Source organism: Suncus etruscus, chromosome 7 (genome assembly GCF_024139225.1).
Source record: "Suncus etruscus isolate mSunEtr1 chromosome 7, mSunEtr1.pri.cur, whole genome shotgun sequence".
In the NCBI taxonomy this organism is placed as follows: Eukaryota; Metazoa; Chordata; class Mammalia; order Eulipotyphla; family Soricidae; genus Suncus; species Suncus etruscus.
In genome coordinates this window covers 37,978,577-37,993,745 of record NC_064854.1, presented here as the reverse complement: position 1 = coordinate 37,993,745, position 15,169 = coordinate 37,978,577, and the positions used below count along the sequence as shown (strand labels likewise).

The 15,169-nt window shown below is 46.6% G+C and overlaps 1 protein-coding gene across 12 annotated transcripts in view; it reads left to right on the top strand.

Moving 5' to 3' along the window:
* The first annotated feature begins 4,683 nt into the window (after positions 1-4,683).
* The window catches only part of PARD3 (par-3 family cell polarity regulator), a 674,271-nt gene continuing 663,785 nt past the window's right edge, over positions 4,684-15,169 (top strand). For all 12 annotated transcript variants that reach the window (XM_049776411.1, XM_049776408.1, XM_049776410.1 and 9 more), the window contains exon 1: positions 4,684-4,878. In XM_049776411.1, the coding sequence (XP_049632368.1) occupies positions 4,759-4,878 (120 nt within the window). In that variant the 5' untranslated portion in view covers positions 4,684-4,758. The remainder of the gene's footprint in view (positions 4,879-15,169) is intronic.

Genomic DNA, 15,169 nt, shown 5'->3' with positions numbered 1-15,169 from the left:
TTGTCCTATTAGGCTTAACATAGTAGACAAATTCAACTCTTATAGAGTGGACTTGATTGAGGCTAAGTATACAGCATGTTGAATATATGGTAAGTTTAAGGATAATTTTTATGAGCAGGCACACAATGTATGTAAAAATACCATAATTGCTTTAATTTTGAAAGTATAGGGGGATGTATTTATGTCATGGATCTTAGGAATTCTGCTGAATACAGTGGAAAATATGCTCCATATGGTCACTCCTGCCCAGTAGTAGGAAGAAACAAAGCCAGCTGGATCCTCATTAATTTTCAGACATTCTGCGATATTGAAGACCAGTTGAATCAATAGGTTGATAAAACCAAAGAGAAAATGATTCCTTTTAGAATGTGCAAAGGATCTTTTATAAAATTTGAAATATGCACCATATAAGACCAAACAAACTAGAATATAGTAATGCCACATTCATTTGATCCTTGACTTTGGTGATTTCCTTTTCACTGGACCAGGGTTTGAGTATACAGTTACCTCAGACCAGAAGCAATTTGATCAAGCAGAACAATTTACCAGTGTAACTTGGCTCTACTACAACTATCTGGCTCTATATTCGGAGAGAATATTAATGAAAGCAGATCCATTATTTGCTTGGGGACTTTAGACTTTGATCTCAAGACACCAAAGAAAAAAAGTGTCTGGTATCAAAAGTGATACGAAATTAGTTTCTCATCAACTTATAGAATAAAAGAACTTTCTATATCTAAATAAAATTGGTAGACTTAAATGTAGTTGAAAGGTCTCAGTCAAAAATAAATAAATATGGGCCCGGAGAGATAACACAGTGGTGTTTGCCTTGCAAGCAGCCGATCCAGGTTCGAATCCTGGTGTCCCGTATGGTCCCCCGTGCCTGCCAGGAGCTATTTCTGAGTAGACAGCCAGGAGTAACCCCTGAGCATTGCCGGGTGTGGCCCAAGAAAAACAAAAAACAAAAAACAAAAAATAAATACAAGGGGCTGGAGATTAGCATGGAGGTATGGCATTTGCCTTGCATGCAGAAGGACAATGGTCTGAATCCCAGTTTGAATTCACAAATGTGAATCCCATATGGTCCCTCAAGCCTGCCGGGAGCAGTTTTTGAGTGTAGAGCCAGGAGTGACCCCTGAGCACTGCCGGGTGTGACCCAAAAACCAAATAAATAAGTATAAGCTTTTATTAGTTGAATAGATGCCATATGTATTAATCCAGTGTTGTTTTTGTTTATTATTGTTATTATTATTATTATTGGCTTTTGGGCAACAACTGGTGGCATTCAGCAGTTACTTCTAGCCTTGTGCTCAGAAATTGCTCCTGGCAGGCTCGGGAACCATTTGGGATGCCCAGGATTGAACCCAGGTCTGTCTGGGTCAGCTGCATGCTACCAGTGTGCTACCACTCGGACCCCTCATATTTGTTTTTATATTTGGACCATCCCCACTGGTTCTCATCAGTAACTTCTGGCTCTCTTGACAGCACTGAGGGACTATGTAGTATAGGGAATCAAAGCAGAGGTTCCTGCATTGGGAACATGCACTCCAGCTATTGAACTCTCTGCCTGGTCCTGGGTCATAGTTTTAAAAACATTTATATGCCCTTAGTATTGAAAGTGGAGTTAATTCATAGAAATAAAGCTGCACACATATACTATGCTTCTGCCTCTTTTTATGAAGGTATATCACCCTCCCCAATCCTGCCATAAACATTATTCTTGTTTGTTTGGGGGGCACATTGGGTAACTGGGTAATGCTCAGGGGTAACTACTGGCTCTCAGAAATACTCCTGGGATGCTGGTAATAAAACCCAGGGTCTGCTCTATGCAAAGTAAGCATCCTACTCATTGTACCATCCTCAGACTTCATAAACATTATTTTTGCATTAATGTTTAGGGTCATAGTTGTCAGTGGTTGAAGTGGTTGGAGGTTCTGGCTCCTGGCTCTGTGTACTGAGGACCATTCAGTGTCAGGGTTGGAACTTGGGCCTCTTGCACAAAAGCGTGTACTCTGACCATTGAGCTATATCACCTATCCCTTTTTTTTTTTTATTTTTGAGCCACACCCAATGACTATCAGCGTTTACTCCTGGCTATGCGCTCAGCAATCACTCCTGGCTCAGGGGGGAACCATATGGGATGCCGGTGATTGAACTAAGATCCATCCTAGATTGACCGTGTGCAAGGCAAATGTCCGGCTCCAAATGTGAATTATTTTGAGGAAGCTACTCTATAAATGAGTAAATGTTTTCCCCATGTCATACAGCTAAATAGAAATGCTAGTTATAATCATTAATAACTGTTGTAGGTCCAAGTATTAATACTAGAAGCAAGAAGACTACATCAAGGCTTGTCATCACAGCTGCCACCAACTTTATTAAAAAAATTTGGCAGGGGACAAAGAGATAGTATAGGGATAAGTCTTGCACACAGTCAATCTTCTTTTGATCACTGCCACCAAATAGGGTTCTCTGAGCTTAACTAGGCATGATTCCTGAGCACAAATCCAGCCAGCAGTGTTGGCTGTGGCATCCAGGTCAAAAATGATTTTTATGATGTTGGTAGGGGCTGGAGAGATAGCAATGGAGGTAAGGCGTTTGCCTTGCATGCAGAAGGTCGGATGTTCTAATTCCGGCATCCCATATGGTCCCCTCAGCCTGCCAGGAGCGATTTCTGAGCATAGAGTCAGGAGTAACCCCTGAGTGTTGCCGGGTGTGTCCCAAAAACCAGAAGAAAAAAAAACGTCGGTAGCAGTCACATAGGAGAACTAATTTCATTGAATGGAATAAAATTTAGAATTTACCCTTGTGGTCTGTCTCAAGTTTTCCATTTACTTGGAAAAGTAGCTTCCGCATTTGGTGATAGAGTAGAAGAGGAAAGGAGACATGGAGCATCTCCTTAAGTACTGGCCAGCACAGGTGATTGGTTACTTGGGACAAGACTGCATTGAGAGGAAGGACAATGTTGATGTGAAAAATTGCACTCTACCCAAGATATATATATATATATATATATATATATATATATATATGTGTGTGTGTGTGTGTGTGTGTGTGTGTGTGTGTGTGTGTGTGTGTGTGTGTGTGTGTGTGTGTGTGTGAGTGATCTCAGGGAGAAAAGGAGAGAGAGATCTTTGTATTGTGTCTTTCTTTTAAAGCTCTTTTCGCTGGAAATGAAATGCTGACGTTCTGCCTGAGTTCAGGGGAACCGGCCATTGGTCTCACATATCCTAAAATACGACAAAGATAAAGCTCCTACGGCTCGGGACAGACATGGACTCACAAAGCTTATTCTTTTCAAAAGCATGAAAACAGTTGTTCGGAAACTGCAGCTCAATACTCAGAGGCGAGCGTCGGCTACTTCTCCCAGACTTGGTTCACTTTTCAAAAACAACAAATCACCTCACGTCCCACATGCACGCACCCCACCCCGTCAAGGAGTTGCTTTCTCTCCTCCTGGGGTTCACTGCTTGTGTTCAGCGCTAGTGCTTCGAGGGCATCTCCTAGCACTGCTTTCACACAAGGCATTCTCCTAGAGATAGGATGGCTCATGATGCAGAATGGAAAAGAAGTAAACAAACAAACAAACAAACAAACAAAAACGATCTCAATTGCTGCCGTGGAAGTGGGTCATAACAAAACGACAAGGGAAATAGTGGCTTTGGAAGAAAGAAACACTGATTTGAGTCCAAACCTCTGCCCGGAGTCGAAGATTAATTATTGCCATTAAGGTTGGAGCCACCTCGGCCGGGCCTTGCAGCAGTCGAGCCAGCAGAGAGCTTAGTGCGAGAACCTCTGCCAGGGCTGCGGACTAGAGAGGGGGCGCCGGCGGGTTCAAGAAAGCTCGGCTGCAAGCCCCCTCCCTGCTCGGTGTCTCCCCAAAGCTGGCGGAGAAAGGGAAGCGCAGAGGAGAGGGAACGAGTCCAGCCTAAGGCTAGGACCGGGGATCTGCCTTGCACACAGACAGCTTTCCGGGGCGGGCGGCGATCCCTGGCGACCGGGGAGGGGATTCAAAGTGACAAAGAAAGAGAAGGAGGGAGGGAGGACTCGGGAAAAGACCTGGGCGGGAGGACGGGGTGCAGCGGGGGTTCCCCACCGAAGAGGCGATTGGGGGAAAGCGGGGTTTGCTGAGCGCTGTGCTGAGCGCCCCCGACTAGGCCACTGGGGCCAAGATTGGGGACCCTCGGCATCTGCGCGCGCGGCTGCGCGGCGCGGGGGTCCCGCCACGGCTCTGCGCGCCGCCCGAAGAGGCGGGGAGCACCCCGCCCCGCCTCACCACCCCCCCCCTGCCGCATGTGCGCGGTGTTGTGTGCCCGGCCCGGCCCCTGCTCCGCCCTCCTCTCCTCTCCTCTCCGCTCCGCTCCCCTCCCTTCCCTTCCCTTCGCTTCCCTTCCCCCGCGGCCCGGAGTGCGCGCGGCGAGCGCCACACAGCCCCGGGCCGCCACCATCGCCACCGCGCGCGCGAGACGCCGCCGAACAGGTGGCCGGAGGCATCGGGGCGCCGCCGCGGGGACCCCCAAGCGGGCGAGCGAGCCAGTCCCCCGGCGAGGCCAGGGCAGCCGGACTCGGGCATGCCAGGCGAGCGCACCCCGGGCGCCGCCGCCGCCGCCTGCCCGCGCTAAGCCCTAGACGAGAGTCTGCAGCAGCGCGCACCGAGCCGAGCCGAGCCGAGCCGAACCGCGCCCACTGCTAGTCCCGCCGCCCCGGCCCGGGGCTGCTCCGGCCGCGGGGAGCCCGAGCCCCGGGATCGGCGGCGGCATGAAAGTGACCGTGTGCTTCGGGCGGACCCGGGTGGTCGTGCCGTGCGGCGACGGCCACATGAAAGTTTTCAGCCTCATCCAGCAGGCGGTGACCCGCTACCGAAAGGCCATCGCCAAGGTAAGGCGAAGGGGCCGGGGGCGCGCGCGGGGTGCCTAGCCAGGGGGCGGGCGCGGGGAGGAGAAGGAGGAGGAGGAGGAAGAAGAGGAGGAGGAGGTTGAAGGCACCGGGATCAATATGGCGCTTCCTGGAAAGGGGCGGAGGAGACGGAGGGAGAGGCGGGGAAAGGGAAAGTGCGGCGGGGCCCCTCCGGGCCTCGCGGGCCCCCTGCCCCCCGGGTGGGGAAGTTCTCCGCTGCCAAGCGGGCGGCGGGGCCGGGCGCGGGGCTAACCCCGGGGCACCCCGTTGTTCCAGCCTTGGCCCCACTCCGGCTTCTCTAAGTCTACTCCAGTGGGGACTCGCCCCACTGGACGAAGCGCCCCTCTTCCCGGTGCCCGACTCGAGCCCCCGGCGCTGTACGGGCGAGGGCGCAGCTTGGCCGGCCGCCTGGTTCTCGATCGCCCGCTGCAGGCGCTGGAAATCCAGCCCCAGGCCTCCGCCCGCCCCAGGCCCCGCCGGCCGAGTTAGGGGAGAGGGAACTTTTCGGTGGGAGCAGAGTTTTAAGTCCCCCCCACCCCACCAAGCTTCCCACCCGGGAGTGGCCGCGCTTCTTTCCGCCCTGGCCCCGGGCGGGGGAAGGAATTGAAGCGATGGGGCTCCTTGCACCGGCCCTGCGGGGTTCCCGAGGGTCCCCCCGACTTCTGCCCTAGCCGCCCCGCGCCTTCAGGGGTGGCCCTTAGGAAGGGGAGAGTCAGTCGAGCGCAGGCTCGGTGTCGGGATCGGCCTGGTGGTCTCCGAGCTGTTGCACCCGCGACTCCCTTGCTAGGTTCCTTTATAAAGCGCCGCCCTCCAGCCGCTTGCCGAATTCAAAGTTTTTCTTGCGGGGTTCTCGGCGTTTACCTCCTTGGGAACGAGTTCCATATGGTGCCGGGCTGCGGGGAGCCCCGGCCGAGTTCAGAAAGGATTTCCCTTTTTTTTCTTGGAGCGACGCTAACATTGTCTCTACTTAAGCGCATTCCTCTACAATGTGTCAGAAGTGAAAAGGCATTTGGTTAAATTGTTTTATCCTCTGGCGGTGTCTGTTTGACAATGGCCCACTCCAGCACAAGTTTCTCTTTGGCACCTGATTCTTTCTCTCCCTTTCCCTTTCTCTTTCCCTTTCCGCCCCTCATTTCTTCCCCTCTCCCTCTTCCTCCCCCCCCCCCTTTCCTGGCCTCATCCCGGATGGGCCTCTGGAAAGGTGCAACGGGGAGTGGAGGGGGGGATGTCGGTGGCTTTGTCAGTTTAATTTAAAATCTACAGAGTGTTTGGGTGGCATCCTGCAAGACTTTCTGACATGAACAAAAACTTCTGCAGTTTTGTTCTTGATATAGATCGGGAAGACGCCATGGATGTGACTTTTAAAAGAGAATTTTAGGTAACGGGGGGATGTTTAGAAGGTGCCCGAGACAGTGATGGAACCATTTTTGACGTCATTTAGTAGCTCTACAATAAATCTTACCTAGACCAGGAGTGATAGTACATGGGGCAGGGTGTTTCCCTTGTATGAGGCTCTCCGGGCACCAGCATCACATATATTTCCCCAGTACAGCCATTAGTGTTCCCTAAAACGAAAACAAACAACAATTCCTTACTGTTGATCTCTTTTACTGAAAAAATCCGATAAAAGTAGTGGAAATAGGGCACTTGTTTGCCTTAACAAGCGTGCGAGAGCTTCCTAAATCTAACCTAGCATTTTAAAGGTTGACAGTTCGTTCTAAATATACAAAATAAGTTTACACATGTGCTTTGGAAACAAAATAAGTCACGAAGGAAAGAGGGAAAAATGCTGCTTTTGCAGTGTGCCTGTCCTAGAATAGGGAGAGATGATTTTGGATTTTACTCATTTCTAAGTCTAAAAGTTGCCATATATTTCACTGTGTGTACAATAGGTGTTGATTATCCAGCCTGTTCAGAGCCTGATGTGGTTGTATGATTGAGCCACTCATCATCTCACAGAAATCCTTCAGCATTAGCTCACGTTCTGTCTGGGGCATCGTTCCAGTACTGCATGTCTAATGGACCCATTGGTTACTTTGGGAAGGTGCACCACGGTAGAATAAGGAGGCCAGAGGTGTGCACTGAAGTGTGAGTGGGCAGAGGGCAGGGTTTTGCATAGACGAAGTTGAGAGGCCTTGTTGATAAATCTGGAACTAGGTTTTAGTGGCAGTCGTTTCACCATAATCTGGAATCACAGAAAAGTGCAGGTTTCTTCTTTTTGTTTTGTTTGGGACTGGACCCAGTGATATTCAGAGGTTTCTCCTGGCTCTGCACTCACTGATAAATCAGACCTGGCGGTGTATATGTGACTATTTGGGATACTGGGGGGGATCAAACCTAGGTTGAACACTTGCAGAGCAAATGCCTTACCCACTGTATTATCTCTCTGTCTCCTGCAGGTTTCTTTATTTTGGGGTCAGTTTGACTGTGCTTAGGGATTACTTCTGGTGGGCTCAGTGGACCAGATGTTGTAGTGCCTCGAATCAAACTGGAAATGGTTGGGTGCAAAGCAAGAGCCTTAATCGCTATTCTAGTTCTTATGCCCCAGAACAGTGCAGCTTCCTTTAGCATGGAAAAGCATTCCAAAGAACAGGGACACATAGCAGAGTTTATTTTCTGTCCTCTGCACACACACACACACACACTTGAACACATGAACATATCTCCACATGCATTCATGTGTACTAGATAATCAGCGTTGGCTTCAGGTTTCAAGAATTTTGAAGAGGTTATTGAGCATATGTGGCGGAATTCTCAGAGTCTTAGAAAGTGGTCCTAATATTCAATTTGGGGTAAATTAGTGGGCTGAGTTGTATAATGTAAATTTTTCAAAAATAATCAAAATGGTCTTTTGAGTATAATGCTTAGTATAGTGAATAAATTTTAAGACAGATTTTGCAGTATCCAAATTTTATTTTTTTTGGGGGGGAACAAGTGGTTGTACCCAGGGGTTATTCCTGGCTCTGCACTCAGGAATCATTCCTGGTGGTACTCAGGGGACCATATGGATGCCAGAGATCAAATTCAGGTTGGCCGTATGCAAGACAAGCGCCTTACTGCTGTACTATTTCACTGGTCCAATATCCAAAGTTTAGTCATGGAGTCACAAGACTGATTCACGAGTGTTGCAGGAGTCTGAGTATTTCCAAGGACCAGGTGTTTGTTTATTTTACTTACTTTTGAATGGCCAGGAAATGGTTGAGATTAAACATTAGTCCTCCTATTTCTCCCCCACTGCTCATTGAAAAATGGTTATGGAGTAAGACACATTAACACTTGTTTTCATTTTCCTTCTTTTATCTCCTTTGCACTTCTTATTGTTGACTAGAACAAGATAAATTCTGTACGAGGAAATAGGTACCTGGGTAGCCGTTAAGTGGTGTTTAGGTTGCTAGGTGACTTTGGGGGCATGATGAGCTCCCATCTGGTGGTGGAAAATGTGGGAAGATCATTTTTATGACTTTGTAAAAGAACCAGCTAAGCCAAACCGGGGGTGAAAAAGAGGCAGCAGGGAAAATAAAGATCCCAAGGCACTAAGGCCTTTTCTGTTTAATAAGCTTTTGGTGGTGTGGTGTGGCTAACTTAATCAAATTTCTGCATTACTTTTTAGTAGTTTTCTTAACCATCCCAAAATACAATTTTCTGTATGGTGAATGGTATGATTTAACATTACAAATATTCTAACATGCAGGTCTTTAAAAGATTATGACTAGATATAGCATTTTATATCCTCCAGTTGTGGGTGGGAGCTGGAGTATATATTTTTTTTTCTGCTGTGGTTACTGATGGGTAAAAATGTCTTAGCTGTTCATCCTACCTAGAGTCTCTTTAAGAAGTGACGCTCGAGGTAAGGTGCCTGCCTTACCTGCGCTAGCCTAGGAGACGGACCGCGGTTCAATCCCCCGGCGTCCCATATGGTCCCCCAAGCCAGGAGCGACTTCTGAGCGCATAGCCAGGAGTAACCCCTGAGCGTCACCGAGTGTGGCCCAAAAACAAAACAAAAAACAAAAAACAAAAAAAAAAAGAAGTGGGGCCAGGGGACCAGCACGGTGGTGCTAGAGGTAAGGTGCCTGCCTTGCCTGCGCTAGCCTAGGACGGACCGCGGTTTGATCCCCCAGCGTCCCATATGGTCCCCCAAGCCAGGAGCGACTTCTGAGTTCAGAGCCAGGAGTAACCCCTGAGCGTCACCGGGTGTGGCCCAAAAACAAACAAACAAAAAAAACAAACAAAAAAAAACAAAAAACAAACAAACAAAAAAAGAAGTCGGGCCAGACTGTGGAGGCTCAAAGAGCTCTGCATCTTGGTTTGATACCTGGCACTCCATGGTTCCCTAAGCCTCACTAATAATGTTTCCGGACCACAGAGCCAGAAATAGCCTCTGAATTCTGCCAAATATGCTACCCCTTTTTCCCCAAACAAACAAATAAACAAACAACAAAAAAGAGGTGGGAATGTCTTCTGCTAGACATAGACCTTTCTTGTGGGCTCAAATGAGAGGACTGCCCCCATTTTGTGAGGGCTTTGCTGGCCAATCTTCAATCCCACTGACTGTAGCTTGATTCCATCTTACCTGCTGTGTACTCAAACGCTGAGAGATTTTAAAAATCTGTATAGGAAATGGGGATATAGCTCTGAAGGTTGAAGTGCATGACATACAGAAGGAGATCTGGGTTAGGTCCCTGTCACTGCATAGTCCCCTGACCTTCATTGGGACAAAGTTCTGACTATGGAACCAGGATTAATCCCCCCAATCCTATATTGTACTTTTGGAGCACAAATGCTTATTTTAAAAAGAATCTTGATTGTTTTTTTTCGGGGGTGGGGGGAAGAAGTCAGCTGTACAAAATGTCATGCTTAATGAAAATTTATGGCAAAATTTATCATTCTATTGGGCTTTTGAGACTCAACCAATAGCGCTTATGGGCTTCTTCTGGCATGTTTTTCATGGGTCACTCCTGATGGTACTCAGAGGACTATGATGCAGCTACAGGGATTGAATATGGGCTTGCACTCTGAGCACTCTCTATAACCTACAAGTGATTAAGATGAGTGTAATCGGGCCCGGAGAGATCGCACAACGGTGTTTGCATTGCAAGCAGCCGATCCAGGACCAAAGGTGGTTGGTTCGAATCCCGGTGTCCCATATGGTCCCCGGTGCCTGCCAGGAGCTATTTCTGAACAGACAGCCAGGAGTAACCCCTGAGCACCGCTAGGTGTGGCCCAAAAGCCAAAAAAAAAAAAAAAAAAAAAAAAAAAAAAAAAGATGAGTGTAATCCAGGAGACAAGTTGAGTATCTGAAACAGTAAAAGGAGACATGGATATTAATTGACAACAGGGTGGTCCAAGTGCAAATTGTTCTCAGATTTCAGAGCTGGCAGTTTGTTGTCATAATAACATTGGAGGATGGGTTGGTCTCATTAAGCCAGTAGGGTTTGTTGTTATGTTGACCTGAATGGGAAGACTGACCTTGATTTAGAACCCTGTGTCCCAACTTGGGTAGTGGAATAGTCCTCAGAGGACCTGCCTGGCCCAGCCCTTCTGGTTCTATTGGTGTGCAGTGAGGCTCAGGCTAGGGCAGTGGCGGGAGAGCAACTGCTGTGGTTCTGAGCAGTGGGCGGGAGGGTGTGGCAGGGAGCATGACTGCAAATGGTGATGATTCAGGCTTTCAGGGCTTGTTTGGCTCCTCTGAAGCTTCATGTCAGAGGGTTGGAAAGGATCAAGCTGAGAATTCAGAATGCACAGTTGGGTACTGGGACTTTATGCACTTTTGGGGTTTAATTTTTGAGCCACACCCATGGTACTTATGGTTTACTTCTGATCTGGGCTCACGGATCACTCTTGAAAGGCCAGGGGACAATATAGGGTGTCAGGGCTTGAAATGGGGTTAGATGTATGCAAGGCAAGCACTTTACCCATGTCCTACCTCCTCCTTCCCTGTCATATACTTTGATGGTTCAGGTGAAGCCAGGAGAGTTGGCAAGGCAGCAGTTTGAACAAGTAGTCCTCTGTAGAAGATGGTTGGAACAGTGTGTGTGTGTGTGTGTGTGTGTGTGTGTGTGTGTGTGTGTGTGTGTTCCCTTCAAGAAGAGAGTGGGGGAGCAAGAGAGGAACATAGGTTGGGAACTTTATTTTGATGGGTGGTGTCACACTCAGCAGTGCTCAGGACTTACTCCTGGCTCTGCCTGCAATAAGGCTTCACTTCTGGCAGGCCTCAGGGTACCATATGGGGTGCAAGGTTAGCAGCATGCAAGGCAGTTGCCTTACCTGCTGTACTAAACAGGAGGGGAGCTTTAGATTGAACTTGGGGACTTATATTTTGTAATCTTCAACCTTGGGCAAGCTTCATTTTCTTTCTTTTTCTCATTCTCTCTCTCTCTCTCTCTCTCTCTCTCTCTCTCTCACACACACACACACACACACACACACACATCTTGCAATGCACAGGGCTTATTTCTGGCTCTGCACTTAGGGATCACTCCTGGAGGGGCTCAGAGGGCCATATAGAATGTTGGGGTTTGAATCAGGATTGGTCCTTCCTTTTCTAATATCTGACATGGCTTAGTCCTCTGTGTTCGGTGTGAGTGCTGATCAGAATGGGATACCCCTCCGTATTAGAACTGTCCCAAAGTAGCGGTTAGGTAAAGACATGTAGACTCACAAATAAATACATTTCTATCCACTGAACCATTTCATTAATTGGGACACTTTCTCATGTGTCATAATGACTACTGTTTCAGTTTTTCCTCTTGTGTAAAGAGGTGATTAAGCTTATTGTTGCTATTTGCCTCACTGGTATAATCAGAACATCCAAAATTTTGTGCTCCTGTGTGGACAGGGCTTGGGGATTGCTTATCTCCATCCCTTGATTGTGGGCGGTGACTTCTGTGTCTCAAGAACCCTACATCTTGGGGTTACTTAGTAACAGTTTGTTGGTACTTAAAAAAATAACGACTTGAGTTTATGCTCATTAGCTTGTTTTTGTTTTGTTTTTTTGTTTTTGTTTTTGGGGCACACCCGGCATTGCTCAGGGGTTACTCCTGGCTGTCTGCTCAGAAATAGCTCCTGGCAGGCACCGGGAACCATACGGGACACCAGGATTCGAACCAACCACCTTTGGTCCTGGATCGGCTGCTTGCAAGGCAAAAGCCGCTGTGCTATCTCTGCGGCCCGCCCATTAGCTTTTGAAACTGCTCTTTTTTTTTTTTTTTGTTAAGGGGAGGATTGTGATTATAAAAACTTTCAAATCACAGCTTTTATGAAAAATTTGGCAAGTATGAGATTTTCTTGTGTACAGATGAATACATTTTTTTTTACTACCGGCACTTACTGGAATTTTAGGATGGTTGTTATATTGTTTCAGATCGAGGATAGAGGCAAGCAGTAACAGTGAAATGAAATACATCTTACCAAGTTTCTCCCTTCCTAAAATTTTTTTTTAAATTTTTCTAAAATGCCTGTTTCGTTGCATTCTTTGCTGAACTGCTTTTGCATCCATCTTCTGGGCCAAGTCCTGTCTCTTTGCAGTTTCGCCTTGTGAATTCCTTCTTCTTCTTCTTCTTCTTCCTTTTTCTCACCTGACTCCTCATTTCCTCACTCCACATATTTCATCTTGCTTGTATGGTCTGCTTTGATTATGAAATTTTGTTTCTTTTGGGGAGGGTATTATACCCATCAGCGCTCAGGGATTACTTCTGCCTTTGTGCTCAGAAATGACTCCTGGCAGGTTTGGGGGGCCATATGGGATGCCAGGGATCGAAGCCAGATCAGCTGCATGCAAGGCAAATGTCCTACTCATTGTCTCTCTGGCCCCGATATTTTCTGTTCATTTTGACCAAGAAGAACCCTCTTGATGCATCTCTCTGTAGCCTGTCTTAGTTCAGATTGACCATTCATCTTGGGGAGGCTGTATCTTCATCCCAGCCTCTTTGTTTCTCTCAGAATTCCTGAAACTCCTGTGCTGCTCAAAACGAACATGTTGTGCTCTTGGTGCTTTTGTGTTGCACTCTTTCTCCTTCCATGGAGAACCATTGGCAGTTTGGGGTATGCACCAGTCTTACCTGAAGAGTCAATCTCACACAGAAATAACATTTTTATACAGAAGTATAACTGGCACTCAGTAATCTTAAGGATTTGGATTTTGGTGCGTTTGGCATATTGACACAAACAGACTGGTCATTGAAACTGAGGCTGATGTGATTTGGAGTAACTGGTAGTTATTCCGTTGTGTCAGCTATTTTGAAGCAGAGGGGATACTACTGGAGTTCGTGTGCTGTCTGGTTCCCTCCCAGGAGATAGCCATGTAGCCAGAATGGCAGGAGAATCTGGCTCTGAAATGCACCCCCTGTGCTAGATCTGGGGCCTGGGGTTTTGTTGGAATTCTATGGAAAAGCCAAGAGGAAAGAGAAATATTTTAGGATCTTAGAGTCACAGTGAGTCTGGCTGGCTGATGTCAGTCCTCTTGGCTCACCGTGAGCCTAGACAAATTGGTCATGGAGATCATTTAAAGTCCCTGTGGTCAGGAATCCTTTAACCATCTGTCCTGGGAGGATTTTTTTTTAAATCTCTTCTTCCCCATTTGGTAGAGTTAGATGTTGAAGGAAAACATGAAGATCTTTGCAATTTTCTCAACGATGGAAAGGAATATAAAGAACTGGTCCAGGAAGCCACTATCCTGGTTCATTTCCCTGGGGTGGAAAGGATGCTTCCCCTAGGCTCAGTCATGCAGCAGTCTCAGCTGGGACAAGGGCAAGAGTAGTATTAGCATTCTACCCACTTCTGATATCTTTTCTTTTTCATATGGAAAAGAGTAAAGCAAATTTTTTTTAAAAGCAAGATTTATGAAAGGTGACATTTTGGGGATGTGTTTTAAATTGTTTAGTCTATTTGTTTATTTATTTATTGGGATATAACTGGCAATGCTCAGGAGTTACACCTGTTTTTGCATTTAGGAATTATTCCTGATGGGTATTAAGTGACCATATGGTATCCTGGGAATTGAACCCAGGGCAGCTGAATACAAGGCAAACACCTGATCTACTCTACTATTGTTCCAGCCCCATTCTTTAATTTTAACATAAAAGGATGATTAAAAAAAATGCTTTATTCACAGCTCTTCCACCTTGTTTGTCCTGATTCATGTTATTAATATTTTTGGCACTGGATTGTGAGCTTATTAGCAGTGTGCAGAAGGAGGCTTGAATTCAAGTCCTAACACCATATGATTTCCCAAGTTTAGGGTGTGGAGAAGCCACTGAGCACTGTGCCCCCCAAATCCTACAACTCCAAACCCTACTTTGATCTCTTTTTCCTGCTCCATTGATGTTTGAGCTTCATTGACATTATAAATAATTAAATATGGAATTTGAAATTTTATTATTATTTGGTAGTTTCTGTGAGAATTACACTATATAATGTATTCAGAAGAAGGGAAAACATGTCTACACAAGAAACGTGCACATTACTTTTTATGGCAGTATTGTTTATGATGGCCCACATGGAGACAGGAAAGATGTGCTTCAGCTGAGCCAAAAATGTGGCATGCCCCTAAGGCGGAGTATTATTTAGCCTCAAAAAGGAATGAAGTTCTTGATGGAGGCTACAGGGATAGACTAGAAGACATATTAAAGGGTTTTGAAACACATGACAAATATGTAACAGTAATACTTTATGAAAAATATGGAACATACAATGACATGTAACAGTTGCTATGTGAAGGGAGCCAGCCACAGAAACCCACATTGTATACTTCTGTGTATATGACTTGACTAAGAGAGGCCACTCTAGATATAGAAAGTAGAGTAGTAGCTGGGGTAATGGTGATTAAATACTAATATGGTTGTTTTTTTGTGGTAATTAATGAGTTCTTTTTTTGGGGGGCTACACCTGGCAGCGCTCAGGGGTTACTCCTGGCTCTGGTCTCAAAAATCACTCCTTGTAGGCTCGAGGATGCCAGAGATTAAACCTGGGTCAGTCCCGGGTTGGCCATGTGCAAGGCAAAACCTGCTCACTGCTATATCGCTCCAGCCCCAATTAATGAATTCTAAATTTAGATTCTGGTGATAGGCAATTGCATGGCTGCATAAGTTATTATGAACAAAGTTCCAATTTAAGGTATTCCATTGAATCTGAGAGTCTCATATTTGTGTTGTGTGTCAGAGATGCTCAAACACCTCACCTCATATGAAAACTGGCTATTTTTAGTTTTCTATTGAGTATGTAAACTCAGCTCCTTTGGCCAGTTTGCTCTGTCCTGTGTTGTTGTCCACTGAGCTCT